The sequence below is a fragment of the Corylus avellana genome, chromosome 3 (genome assembly GCF_965113065.1).
Source record: "Corylus avellana chromosome 3, dhCorAvel1.hap1.2, whole genome shotgun sequence".
In the NCBI taxonomy this organism is placed as follows: Eukaryota; Viridiplantae; Streptophyta; class Magnoliopsida; order Fagales; family Betulaceae; genus Corylus; species Corylus avellana.
In genome coordinates, this window is record NC_142492.1 from 25200151 (window position 1) to 25213817 (window position 13667).

At 36.0% G+C, this 13667-nt stretch overlaps 2 protein-coding genes across 2 annotated transcripts; both read right to left on the bottom strand.

Moving 5' to 3' along the window:
• Nucleotides 1–2021: 2021 nt before the first annotated feature.
• Nucleotides 2022–6183, bottom strand: LOC132176349 (Zinc finger (CCCH-type) family protein). The gene is made up of 2 exons (XM_059588529.2): nucleotides 4743–6183; nucleotides 2022–2656 (listed from the first exon to the last, which is right to left on the bottom strand). The coding sequence occupies exons 1-2, from the start codon at nucleotides 5566–5568 to the stop codon at nucleotides 2379–2381; spliced, it is 1104 nt and encodes a 367-aa protein (XP_059444512.2). The 5' UTR covers nucleotides 5569–6183; the 3' UTR covers nucleotides 2022–2378.
• A 3845-nt stretch (nucleotides 6184–10028) lies between these two features.
• On the bottom strand, nucleotides 10029–12933 carry LOC132174999 (cinnamoyl-CoA reductase-like SNL6). Its single transcript, XM_059586787.2, has 5 exons — nucleotides 12676–12933; nucleotides 12424–12581; nucleotides 11470–11661; nucleotides 10513–10847; nucleotides 10029–10254 (listed from the first exon to the last, which is right to left on the bottom strand). Exons 1-5 carry the CDS (start codon nucleotides 12806–12808, stop codon nucleotides 10143–10145), a joined length of 930 nt encoding a protein of 309 aa, XP_059442770.2. The 5' UTR covers nucleotides 12809–12933; the 3' UTR covers nucleotides 10029–10142.
• Nucleotides 12934–13667: the final 734 nt, after the last annotated feature.

Genomic DNA, 13667 nt, shown 5'->3' on the forward strand with positions numbered 1-13667 from the left:
AAATCCAAAAAATATATATAAATAGTAAAAATTCAAAATAAAATCACCAAATGACCCACATTTTTTCCTTACATTTAAAAAAAAATAAAATAAAAAGTATGTTTTTCATTTTGAGGGCGGCAGGGGGAGATTGCAACCCTAATAGTCAATGAGCAAGGTACATTAATCAAATTTGAAAGATTGGAGGAATAAGTGTAGTAGATTAAGGGGATAAGTATAATTTTCCCTACTTTCTTTCTTTTTAGCAAAATATTACTACTTAGTTTAGATTGAGATTCCTTGCAAATATTCCTTCAATCTAGACTCTTCATTAAAAATTAACCTTCTAGATTAAGTCTTGCAGGCATTGAAAAAACAATAATAAAAGCCAAAAAAAAAAAAACCCACACAATGTAGATTGATCAAAACCATCTGACCGAGCTAAATATCCTAAACGTAGATGACCTATTCTGAAGAAAATGTCACGATGGATAAAGCATGAGATTGGCAGTTAATTGAACTTTACTTAGAAGCACAAGTGAAGTAGAAGATCATAAATAAAATTTTTTGTTTATTTAGGAAAGCGTTGATTTTCCCACCACCTTGTTTGTCTTTCCTCATTTTGACATTTTCTATATATAAGCCGTCCATGTGGTTGGGCGAGTTGTTCCTATCCAGCCTATTTGAAAGTAATAGCTAATAATTCCTTAAGAAAAACCCACAGTTGAGGAAAAACCCACAGTTGAGGCTCACTTAGAGCATCTCTAGCAGTCGATGGCAATTTTAGCCACTCAATGAAACTTTCTATTTTACTATCTATTTTATTTAAATATTATTTTTTTAATCATATTTTTATTGTTTTTTATCCTTACCTTTTCTTCCCCCTCTCTCTCCTCTCTCTCTCCAAAACCAGAGCAACACCAAAATCTGTAATCATCGGCCATTCCACCAAAATCACTGTAATCATCTCTCTCCCTTGTTTTTTTTTTTTTTTTTTTTTTTGTTCTTTTCTGTTTTTTCATTTTCTAGAAATCATCCTTGACCCACTTTTTTTTTTTTTTTTTCTATTAATCATTCTTTGGTGGAAGTACACCTTGAGAAGCTCAGAGTGTTCATCCCCCACTCTTCTCTCTCAGTGTCTCTGTCTCTCCCTCCTCTGTTGAAGCTTGAAACTATCAAACCCATTTTCCTGGATCTGAATCCCCAGCGATAAATTCAGGACCTGTGATCTCTCTTTTTGGCAAAGAACTGGAAGATAAGAATAATGGGTATTCTCCAAGCCCTCTATAGAACCTTGTCTCTGGGGTTAAGAGGGGTTTCTCTGATGCCATTGATGGGTCAGAAAAATGGGTTCTCTCTCAGTAATGGATCTGAGGCTGATTTGTTCTCTCCTGGAGGTGGGAATGGTGGGAAGCCCAGTACCCAAAACTCATGTCTGTCTGCAACACCAAACATGAAAGAGGCTGCCTCTGTTCCTCAACCTCCAACGCCACTTCAGGAGAAGAAGTCTCAGGTTCCTGCTGCAAATGAACAGGGTAGTGCTCCTGCTGCAAAGTAAGCTTCCTTTTCTTGCCCACCATTTTTCTCGCCAGGAAGCTCAGAAATGGGGAAGAGAACGAACAAGCGTTGAGGGAGGGAGAGAGAGAGAAAGAGAGGAAAGAAGGGAGAAAGAAAAAAAAAATGAAAAAACAAAGACTAACAAGTGCTACAGTAAACTTTCAAATAATATGAAAGTTCACCGTAGCACATGTCGGAAAACTTTATATTTTACAAGGTTTGCTGGAGCACAAAAATAGCTAGATTTAGCTAAAAAGTTAATTTAGAAGTAGATGCTCTTACATTCAACGGTACACGTAGCAGGAGCACAAAATAATCTTTTATGGTTGCCCATCTCTACCGTTCATATGTTGCTTTGGGCAGACGATTAAGGCAGGTGCAGACTCCACACTTCCTAATTAAAGCAACATAAATTCTCCAACCAAAAACAATCTGTGTGTTGAGAGAGAGAGAGAGAGAGAGAGAAACAGCAAGACAGAGAGACAGGATATAACCGAGGCTAAGAACTCAACTTGTAAATGTAACAATGCGGTACAAAGATCAGTGTCATTTCTTAAGGATGAAAAGGGCCATCTAGAAAGTATATAAGGTAAAAACCTACAAAAGTAATACAAGCTTCAATTTTCCAAACCTGAAAAATGAAATGATGGGGCTCAGGCTCCCAAAGACAAGGCTTCTACTGAAACTTGAAGCAAAGGTACAAGAGTTCTTTAACCCAAAAGCTGAAGCTACATGTTGCCATCGTGTCATCGTGTCCTCCCTAGGGAGATTAAAGTACTCCATGGTCAAGAATGATTTCTTACTGACCATCTTCAAGAATTGCAGGCAAGGAATTCCAATTTCTATTCAATGTCATCAATCCAGTCACCATATATCCTACTGATTTTGTCTGGACCCTTCCATTTCTGATGAGTTCTCCCTGGCCTCTGAATTACAATAGATGACCGTTGCGATGGAACTCCAATATGATAAACATCAGAATGAGGAACTGAAGTGATTGGTGCTACCAGAATATCTGCCGGAGTTTTTGAAGGTACTCCTCCCAGCTTTGAGTCAGGAGGAGCAGAAGAAGAATCTCTAGTTTCCCCCTCCATAAGCCCACCACCATATCGGTGTAATTCTGTGGTAAGAAACATAAATTTCCAAGGTCAAGGAATGAACAAATCTTTCCCTGTCCCATCATAATATACAAAGGAAAAAATGTGTTGACTCTTATGTTTCTCTTTTAGTTCTTTCAAATATGAAATCAAGCTAAATACATGCAGCACCAACTTTAGTTGAAGAAATAATTATCTCGACTATAAATTAGATATATTACTATTCAATGGAATAACATTCCAAGCCAAACAGTTGATAGGTGCCAACATGAGAGCAATTTCTCATATATAAACGCAGAAGGTCAAGTACTTCACTTGCCCAATATAACGCATAAACCTAACAAACACACCTAATAATGTCTCTCATGTTTCCGCAAAGAGGCTTGGGTGGTGGGTGGTGAATTATGTGATTTGGTTAGACAATCACAAGCCTTTGATATAACAACAAAGTGAAATAAGAGAAAGAGGAATTTGCCTCGAAGAGCTTGAGAATTTACATAACATCTTGCTTGGAGGCCACAATTGGCTTTAAAATGACAAACTTCTAGAGGGACTTCCTCCAAATTGTTAGGTTGCATTATCTAAAACAAGACGCATGTTTTTGTGTCATGTGACTTAGTTCATCCGTTTCATCTAACCATCTGTTGTCACTTTCTCTCGCATCTCTAAAAAGGAGGAAAATTACTTGGAAATCTTGCAAAAACCTAATCTTCTTCACCACCAAAGGATTTATAATTGATAGGCCAAAGCATCTGATGCCAGTGAAAGCACAATTTTCTCTTTAACTTACTGTTTCTGTTTTCGCTTGACTCAACTTGGAACTTGAAATCAATTTTTTACTAGCTATCTAATTATTGTATTAACTCCTTAGTCCAAAATAGGAGACACAAATCTTGCAATCGTCATGCCCGATTTTGCAACTTTGAATACTCTGGTGGCCGTTGGCTCTGAATACTTGTTCAAAATGTACCAAAGAAATTTCCCTCCTTTTCTTATTTTGTCTTGTTTTTCCCTACTTTTTGGAGAGAAGGGACAAAATAAAAAACAGATCATTAGCAAGTGCCTTAGAAGGGGGAGAGAGAGAGAGAGGCCCTCCTTACATGATTAGCTAGCTTGAATAATAACTGACTACAAGAGTTGAATATTACAAGTAAATTTACTTACTACCTAGGAAGTTATCGCATGATCTATTGAAGAAAACATCCTTAAGAGTCCCCCTAGACCTTAACTTAGGTGGCTAAGCCAGGAGGAATAAGGTGGATTCGGGGATGGATCTTTTGGATCTGTCTAGCTTTCAGACCTCTCAAAAAGTGAGAGAGAGAGAGAGAGAGAGAGAGTTGAAGGAAAGATTGCTCAAGTAAAGTAATTAAAGTTTAATGCAGCTTGAAAGGAGATATTAGATGTTGAATAGCACCATAGATTTGTGGACACAAACATGATTTTAGAATTTCAACCTTCATACAGGATTTGGGCCTGCCAAGACCCACTATGAAAGACAATGTGATACATCTGCAAACAATTGTGCCATAAAAAAATGTTTGCTGTGCCCAATGTTTTAGGTAGTGGGAAAAAATCAATAGGCATTTGTCGTTGATACTTGAGCGTGGAAAAAAGAATGCACACATATGAACAGAGCAGCAAAAGTTAGACACTCCTACAATCCAAATTATAAAATTATCTATAGCTGCTATAGACATACGCATAAGTTACTCAGTACAAATCAAAAGCAATTGAAAGGGTTGTGTTCAAACGTGTATCAGATTAGGAAGAACAAAAATCAAGTTAAAAGTCTCAAGAAACAAAAATTTAGGTAAAAGTTCCCTACACTTGAAGCATTTTCCGGTCAAGACAACTATTATCATTTGGGAACTGACATATCCGGAAGTCCATATGATTACAGCAGACCCTGTAATCAATCACAGGGTTATGTTCAATTTTCCTAGAAGATGGAACAATTACATTTTCCTTTTCTTTCTTAAACTGAAGCAAACGTTTCTAACTACACTCTTTCTACATCGCTCAATAGCAAGAAAGAAGTGCTCTAGCTATCAAACAACAAACTACAAACAAAATCTTAACAAGAATGGAAAAGAGCAAAACCACTCATACCTGCCGCACCATGCGCAAAATGGCATTTACTCCCAAAAGGGCAATACCCCGTCAACTCCCACTTGTTGCAAATCCTAGTTTTCCAATTAGACGGCTTCACATTCTGCGCCCCGCCCACACTCCCCCCGGCACCCCCAGCACTGACACTGCCACCGCCACTTCCACCACTACCTCCACCACCACCACCACCACCACCACCACCACCACCGTACCCACCAGGGCCCAAGCTGATCGCCACACTCTCCCTATTCTTAGATTGCTCGTCGTGAAGAAACGTGCAGTTGTCCCCATAAGGACACCCCTCCTCCGTGTAAAACTTCTTGCAATGCCTTCCCTTATACGACCTCTGGGTCTCCCCCACATAACCAGAAGACCCCAACGACGGAATCTGATACTCCTCCCTCGGCTCCGTCCTCTCATCCTCGTGCGCTGCCACGATCTCCTGCCAGTTCGGTGGCGGCCGGCGGAGCTCTTCAATGCTGTGAGCGAAGTTACAGTTTGTTATGTACGGGCACGTGCCTGCGCGGAACTTGCAACAAAGCTTGGTCTTGAAGAACATTTTTCCGATGGCTTTGGACCGATTCGACGACGTCACGTCCTGGGAATTCCTAGACTTCTTGCTGGGTGGCTCGCTTCCGGAGCGACTCTGGGACTGCCTCTGATCGTAGTTCGAGTTCGTCGACGGCGTGTCGTCTCCGTTGCTGTTGTTGTTGCTCCACGCTCGGTAATCCTCCTCCGTGGCCCACATCGCGTGGTCGCCACCGGACCAGCTGTCCGGGCCACTTCCGGTGATTATTTGTACCACGTTGCCGCCGGAGAAATCCATTTGCAACGGAGGAAGGTACGGTTTTTTCCTTTTTGAAACCCTAAAGTGCTGACAGAAGTCAGAAATGGCACATAGAGATAGATAGATGACAACCCACAAAGCGAATTGCCAAAATTTGAGTGGAATTGACGGTATAGTAGCTGAATTTCAATGATTTGAGAAATGGGTCTTCGCTATTCAACACATCTAGCACTAAATTACACAGATTGTTTTAGGCATAAGATTTGTCACAGAAAAGGAAAAATGGTATCAAAACTCTTTCAAACAGCAACAATGAAGAGAGAGTTACCAAAATGGAAGTGGGATTAGATCTACAGCATCAGGATATGAAAAAAAAAACTCAGGCACCTAGAAGGCAGATTATTTAGGAATGTAGCAGTGGAAACATGGATGGTGGGCTTCATAAATAGAAGAGAAAGATTTTTGAGATTTAGAGATAGATTTGGTTGAGGGAGTGAGAACCGAGAAATTAAAGAAAGTGCCCCAAAAAGAAGGAAGAAAGATTTTTCCCAAGCTTCACACATCAATGATGATCATTGTTCATGGATGAAGTTGAGAGAAGTTTGTCCGTGGACATGGGGGTCCATTTAATTTCACTGTTCTTATATTATCTTTGTCTTCTTCTCTGGCCTTTATTTTTAGTGTATTGTTGACTTGGGCGTTTTAAATGAGGTTGTCAGAATTGCATTGGTCCGTTGCTCTCTTTTTTGTACAAAAATATCATTTCAAAGAAGATGGGCCGACTGCACTGGCAAGCAAATGGGCCGTGTAGCCTCTACTGGTTGGGGCCCGGACCAAATAGATTCTAGGCTTTGGTTGGTTGCCAGAGTGGACCGTTTGAAGGAGATCGGAAGAGAAAAGAAACTATCGGCTAAAATCGGTTTCTGTTTTGTTCGATAATTAAAATAGAAAATTATTTTATGTTTTTTTTTTTCGTTAAACAGGTGTTTTGCAAACTGTTTCTGAAAACATTTTCTATTTTTACAAACTGTTTATGTGGTTAGTGCATGCTAACTCATTATGTGGTGGTTCCGGTATTCGTCGATGATAATTTGAACAAACGTAGCTTCGATATCTTAGTTCCAATGGCCGGGCAGCTATTAGATAATCCGTCGAACTCCCAAATAAGTCAAAGAAAGTGTTATAGTTTAATAAGTTGCGTAGCTCGTTCGGACGAGCTTTCTTTAATAACTAAGAAATTCAAATTTCAACATCGCATTTTTATTGAGATGTGTCTTGTTCGAACATGACTCATTTCTTTATGTTCACCCGATGTACATTCAAACAAGGCCTTTTACGTCATCTAAATGGGACTCTTTACTCTAATTATTTCAAAGTTTTCTAAATTAATTTATTTATCAATTGACCTGAGACTTAATGGGTCAAGCTGTACTTAGCACTTAACATGTTTAATGACGTATTTATTTTTATTTTATTTTTTTCTAAATCAAATATCCTTATTTTATTTCTTAGGCATTACAGATATTCCTTGCCACAGAGGCCATGAGTTCACACTCTTCTATTGCAAGGGTAACTTCATCCATTACTTGTAAAAATTCTGAACCTTCACATGAGATTTTCTAGAACTTTCTGTTGCAAGCACCCCAAACATCTCTGATTGATGGGCGGTTCCATAGCATGTGTCTAACAAACCCCTCTTCCATTTTGCAGATGGGGCGTAGAGGATCATGAACAATCCTTCTCTTTTATGAATTCACTTTGGTTAGACTTTTGTTGACAGTAAATTAACTAATAGTAGATGCCTCCTCTTGAATAAGTAGTATTAATATCCTTTCAGATCAAGAGTAGAAATGATTATTTCTTGTAACTATTTTTTTATTCAATTATTAAAAAAAATTAAAAAATAAATAAATATTGAAGTATATGATCCCAAACCACCCTAAAGCATAGAGAAATCCAAATTTTTTCAGTTCATCCAGTAAATCTTTGATTTGTTCTCCTTGTGTTCCCTCTAGATTTTAAGTAATTTCTTAACACATAGTCTTGAGTAGTTGCAAAACACTCATACTATAAGTGGGGATTAATTGTATCACTAATTTTAAGAGAATTTAATTTCTTAGAGCATTAGCAGTAGCTTCGCTTTGATTTTTCCTAAGTTTAGAGAATAAAACTACTTTTTGTCTCCCTCTCAAAACATAGTTCACAATAGCTTCCCTTACATTTTCCTATACCATTAAAATATTATTTTTTTACAAAGTACAAATTTTCTACCTACTCTCACATTTTTCACAAAATTTCAACACAGTCCCCAATGAAAAACAAAAAGATAAAAGATGAAAGATGAAAGATAAATGTTTATATCAAAATAATGTATATATAATCACTTTTGGTTTCCTACACATTGGGAAACCAGAAACACTGTACCTACCTAAAGGTGTTGATTAAATTTAGAAAAACTGATGTGGGTGAGTTTTTGTTTGAAATTTTATTTAAACATAGAAAAGAGAATGTGTTATAAGGTATCTACTACTAATGCTCTTAATTAAAAGAGGAATTTGACCCTTTATTTAGCCCAATCCCTCCGAATTTGGTCTTTGATGTTTTTAAAAGCCCATGCATATGCCCCATTTGCTCTTGTTTGATGTTCATTGTCTATTTAAGTGATTCCTACCTTACCCAACATTCAACAAGGATCCTCACCATTTAACTTAAAAAAAAAAAAAAAAAAAAAAAAAAAAAATCAATTTATATGGTCATAATTTAATATTATTGTATTTAACCATGTAAATAATGCTACATTATTTAAATTTTTTGAATAACATGCTAAAAGTAAGTGTAGTCAATGCATTCACACATTTGAGTAGACCTCTTATTTGAAGGGAGAAATTTGCCATAGCCGAAACCACTCACCCGTCTGCAATGATCAATTGTAGGGTTCAAGAAAGCAATTAATGGACAAAGAAATTTTTGGCCAGCTACACTAGTCGGCTATCTAGTTCCATCAAGCAATCAATACCAATATCGACGGATTGAGATTGCCTTATATTTTTTAAAATATGAAATTTTTATATTCTAAAATTTAAGTCATTCATATCATCTCTAAATAAATACAAAAATTTTAAAATTAATTATCTTGATAACATACAAACTTTTATATTTATTTTAACCGTTAAATAAAATAAATAGTTAAAATTTTAAAATATGAAAATCTCATTAATCCAAATCAAATAACCACCTCCGATGTGTTAAAAGATATTCATAATGGGCGAGGCTTACATGCGGTAGTTCAAAACTACCGCATGGTGCGGTAGTCCAAAACTATCCCGTTTTGGGTGATAAAAAAAAATATTTTTAAAGAAATAATATAAAATTCATTAAATATTAAAAAATAAAAAATTAAAAAATAAAAATTACTAAAAAAATCAAAGAAAAATCAAAGGGATAGATGGAGCCAGCCAATGGCCGGTCTATGGGGTGGACGAACCACCCCATGGCTAAGGTGGTGGTCTGGCCACCCCCAAAAGGTTAAAAGCAAAAAAAATATATATATATATATGTTTGGGTGGGGGTGGTCTCGGCCACCATACCGACCGTAAGGAGTGGTCGAAACCACCCCCAAACCAAATGAGGATAGCCGAGTCACATCCAAAGCCTTTGGCCACCCCCAAATGGTTTTTGGAGGTGGCTGAAACCACCCCTATGGTCAAGGCCACCTCCATATTGGCTGTAAGGTGTGGCCGAAATCACCCCTAAGCCCTTAGGAATAGTTTAGCCACCTCTAAAACTCAAATCTTTTGCATTTTTTTTTCTTTTGGCCTTTTGGGAGTGGCCGAACTACCCCCTTGGCCATGGCGTAGTTCGTCTACCGCCAGACCGCCCATGGGGGTGGCTACTTGGCCAATTTTGAGGGTGGTTCGGCCCCCCTTTGATTTTTCTTTTTCTTTTATTTTTTTAGTTTTTTAATATTTTTATTTATTTTTCTTTTTCCTTAAAAAAATTATTTATTTATTGAGGAAGAGAGAGAAAAGCATATAAGCCTAACCCCGCATATAATCCCTTCATAATGAGTGATTTACGCTATACGTCCAACAGGAAAAAGACCGAGGCCCCATTGGTGGAGTGGAGCGTACTCAACTAGTGACTAGGACTTGACATATACAATCGGCCAACAGTTTTTTAATTTTTATAGTTACACACTCTTTTAAAATACTTAGATCTTACTTTTTATTTTAACTTCCAATTTTTACCATCAGAGAAAAACTAATAGAGAAACAAGAAGAAAAAAAAAAAAAAAAAAAAGAACAGAAAAAAAGAGAGAGAAAAGTATAAAATAATTATGTATTACCGAGTACTTCCTCACATTTGAAGAAGCATCGTAGCTCAAATACAAAATGTATTCTATTTAGAGAATTTGATGAATACATTTTTTAGGCTTTTGAATAGCCGTTTTACATATAATTCTAAAATAAATAAGCTATTATAAGTGATCTTAGAATAGAGGAATCATAATCCAAATTTATAAAAGAAAAAAGAAAGGGCAATTGTATCAAATGTTTGTTTCAATTTGGGTGAGAAAGACAGCTTATGAAGGGTATGCCTTAATCACCATCATCTCACGCTGGTGGTGCATCCGCCACCTGGGATTCACACTCAAAATCCACCATCAATTGGTTCAATTTCTTGTTGCTTATCCTCTGTTGGATGATCCTCATATCCTGCTCAAAGCTGTAGAGAAATATAAAGCATGAGAAATTATAGCAATTTTTTATATATATATTTGATCCCACGATTTTACATGTAAAAGACGCGTTTTTAAACACATGAAATTTTTTTTATTTTCATTTAAAAAAAAAAAAAACACGTTTATAAAGACCGGATCATAATTCTATTAAACATTTAATTGTATTTTTATTAAAAAAAAAATTATTAAATATTATCAATATAGAATAATAATTGATTATATAAATAGCATAATTTACTTACCTTTGAGGTGAAATCGGGGCAGAAGGAGTCAACATTTGTGCTAGCTTGAGAGCATCTTCATGCCGATTAACGACATGGTTGAAGCACAAATAACGTCCGTAGGATGAGACGTCTTCAAAGACACAGATGTGGGCGTCCACCAAAAATTTAAGATCGACGGTCACGAACACCCCATCTTCGTACATCTCAGCCGCACCTTTGAGATACGGGTTACTGATCGACACATCGGGACCCATCAGCAGGCCTGCATTGATGGAGACCATGTTGACTTCCCTGTCCATTGTCAAGGCCCAAGCTGTCTTTTCGGCAAGTGTCTTCGATAGAGCATACCACAACTGTCCTCCCCATATTTGGAGTCAAACAATTAATGTGGAAATCAGAATAAACGTTCAAGTTTAAAGAGGAGAGAAGAGAAATTAGGTAACCTATACTTATTTAATTCAAAAAAAAAAAACAAAAAAAGAGGTAAAAGTCTATTTAGCCTCTTAAAACTACCATCTCACTGACAATATATTTTCAAACTATCAATTATGACAATTTATCTCCTAAACTACTCAAACAATGACAATATATCAACAATTTTAACAAAATGATGAAATTACTCTAACTAAAATAAAAACAAAACTACTAAAATTTGATTTTTTTTTTTTTTTTTTTCAAAATTTCAAGTGTATTTTTATTTTATTGAAAATTTTATAGGGGTAATTTTGTTATTCTGTTAGCATTTGAGGTATATTGTCATTGTTTTGATAATTTGATGAGTAAATTATTAATTGATAGTTTGTGGGATAAATTGTCATTGAAATAGTAGTTTGAAGGATATAAATGGATTTAAAAATTAAAAAATTAAAAAAAAAAAAAAAAAAAAAGTAAATTTAGAATAATTTATTTTACCCTTTTTCTCAATTTTTTTTGAAAACTGGGGATCAATTGTGTATGGGAAAAATTAATTAGTACCTTAAATTTACGACAAAAGTTAACGTCACTCCAATGTCTCTCATCCAAGTCCGATTCTATCGACTTCCGATCGTCTCTCCAAACAACGGCGGTGACCGAGGACGTGAAAACCACCTTGTCAATTGTCTCCGTTTGTGCACAAGCTTCTAGCACGTTGTGTGCAGCCCTTACCTCCACTTCCAACATAAATTCCTACACACAAAAATAATATTCGAAATCTAATATTAATACCATATAATAATAACAAAAAAAAATTATATATTAAATTACGCATAATATTGTACGGAAATAATTTATATATAAAAGTCAACCAATATAAATACACACTAATATATAAATAAATATAATAATAACAAAAAAAAATTATATATTAAATTACGCATAATATTGTACGGAAATAATTTATATAAGTCAACCAATATAAATACACACTAATATATAAATAAAGTAACAGTTTTTAAATTCAAAATTTACCAGAGTCTGGTCAGATTTTTAATAATTATGGTTCAAAACTTAGCTGTACAACAAAATTATTAAAGTGGCTGCTACTTGCTAGCCTTCACGCTATATGCCATATGGTCAGGGTATCACGTGGTGGGTCTTGAATGTTACATCTTTCTTCGTCACCAACAAATGGTCATGAAGGTCTAGAGAGAGAGAGAGAGAGAGAGAGAGGTGAAGAGCAAATTGGAATTGCACTGGCAACGCAGCAAAAAGACAAGCTGGAAAATGACAGACATTAATCATGCAACTGTACTATAAATTACTTGACGTAAACGAAGGGTGGCACAAAAGTCCCCATTTAAAGCTCACGCTTGAATCTCCAATGGTGGATTACGATTTTACGTGTTTGGAAACTGTCATTTCTCAATCTGATGTGAATCTTAGATAGATACAAAATAGTTCATATGCAATCCGTGAAAAGAGTAAATTGAAGAAAGAGAAAGAACTTACGTCATAGGTGGGTTGGTCTTGTGGTGGTTCAAAGGTGTAAAACAAGCCAGAGCAGCCTTTCAAAGCATGGATTATGCTCTGATAATCGAAGGGATCTGAACGGAAAATCTTTAGCTTCTTGCTATGATCACAAGAAAGCCCACTAAATTGCAATTCATCTGAAGATCATCCAAAATGACAAGTATATATAAGAAAAAAAAAACAAAACAAAACAAAAACACGACAAGAAGCAGAAGAAGAAGAAGAAGCAACCATGGTGTTGAACAGCGGCGTGGACGGTATAGCCTCTTTGGAGGAGGCGGAGGACCATGGTGGAGCCTAGGCGGCCGGAGGCGTCCATAACGCATACTGCGTTTGAGGTGTGATGGAAAGAAGCCGGTGCCATTAATATGTTTGTGTGTTTGTGTGACAGAGAAAAGAGAGAAAACTTCGGGCTTTAAAGTGTTTGCCCAAAATACAGAGCTTTGTAGAGAGAGAGATTGGTGAATCTGTACATAAGTAAAGACGGGTGGCTAGCATTCAAAGAGCGTGGAGAGTAGATGGTTCGCAAGATGCAACAATAAATAAAAAAGGAGTTTGGTGGGAACGTGTTTCCTAGCTGCACAGGCTGCACAGCCATACAGTAGCATTTAGCGCACCTACTTACAAGAGGCCAATATTTATTAAAGTTTTTTTTTTTTTTTCTTACCCTTAAGAATTTTCTTTCCTGATTTTTCTTTAATCCTTTCACGTTTCAAAATTATCATCGAATATATTGGGTCGATCTACACGCATGAAGTCTACAATTTCAATAGTTATTTAAAGTGAAAAAAAAATGAGATAAGAATCAGAAGAGAATGTATAGCAGGTCTTTATATTAACTAACAACTTATAAATATAGAACTTGTTTGTTAATATAAAGATCTATATGAACAACAAGTTCTATATTTATAACTTATAAATATAGAACTTGAATTAAAAATAAATAAATAAATAAATAAAAACTTATAAATATAGAACACTTTTAACTTTTTTAAATGAACAATATATTAGGTTCTTCTACGTGTCAAAATTATAAACAAGTGTATATCTAGTTTTTCTTTTTCTTTTTTTCTCTTTTTCTTTTTCTAGATTATATGAAAAAAGAAAAGAAAATCAAGAAAAGATTCCGGGCTTATGGCAGGCCGTTGGAAACACCCTGGGGAGAATTGCACAAAAGAATATGGGATAAATGCAAAATGATTCTATGTGGTTGGCCTAAATTA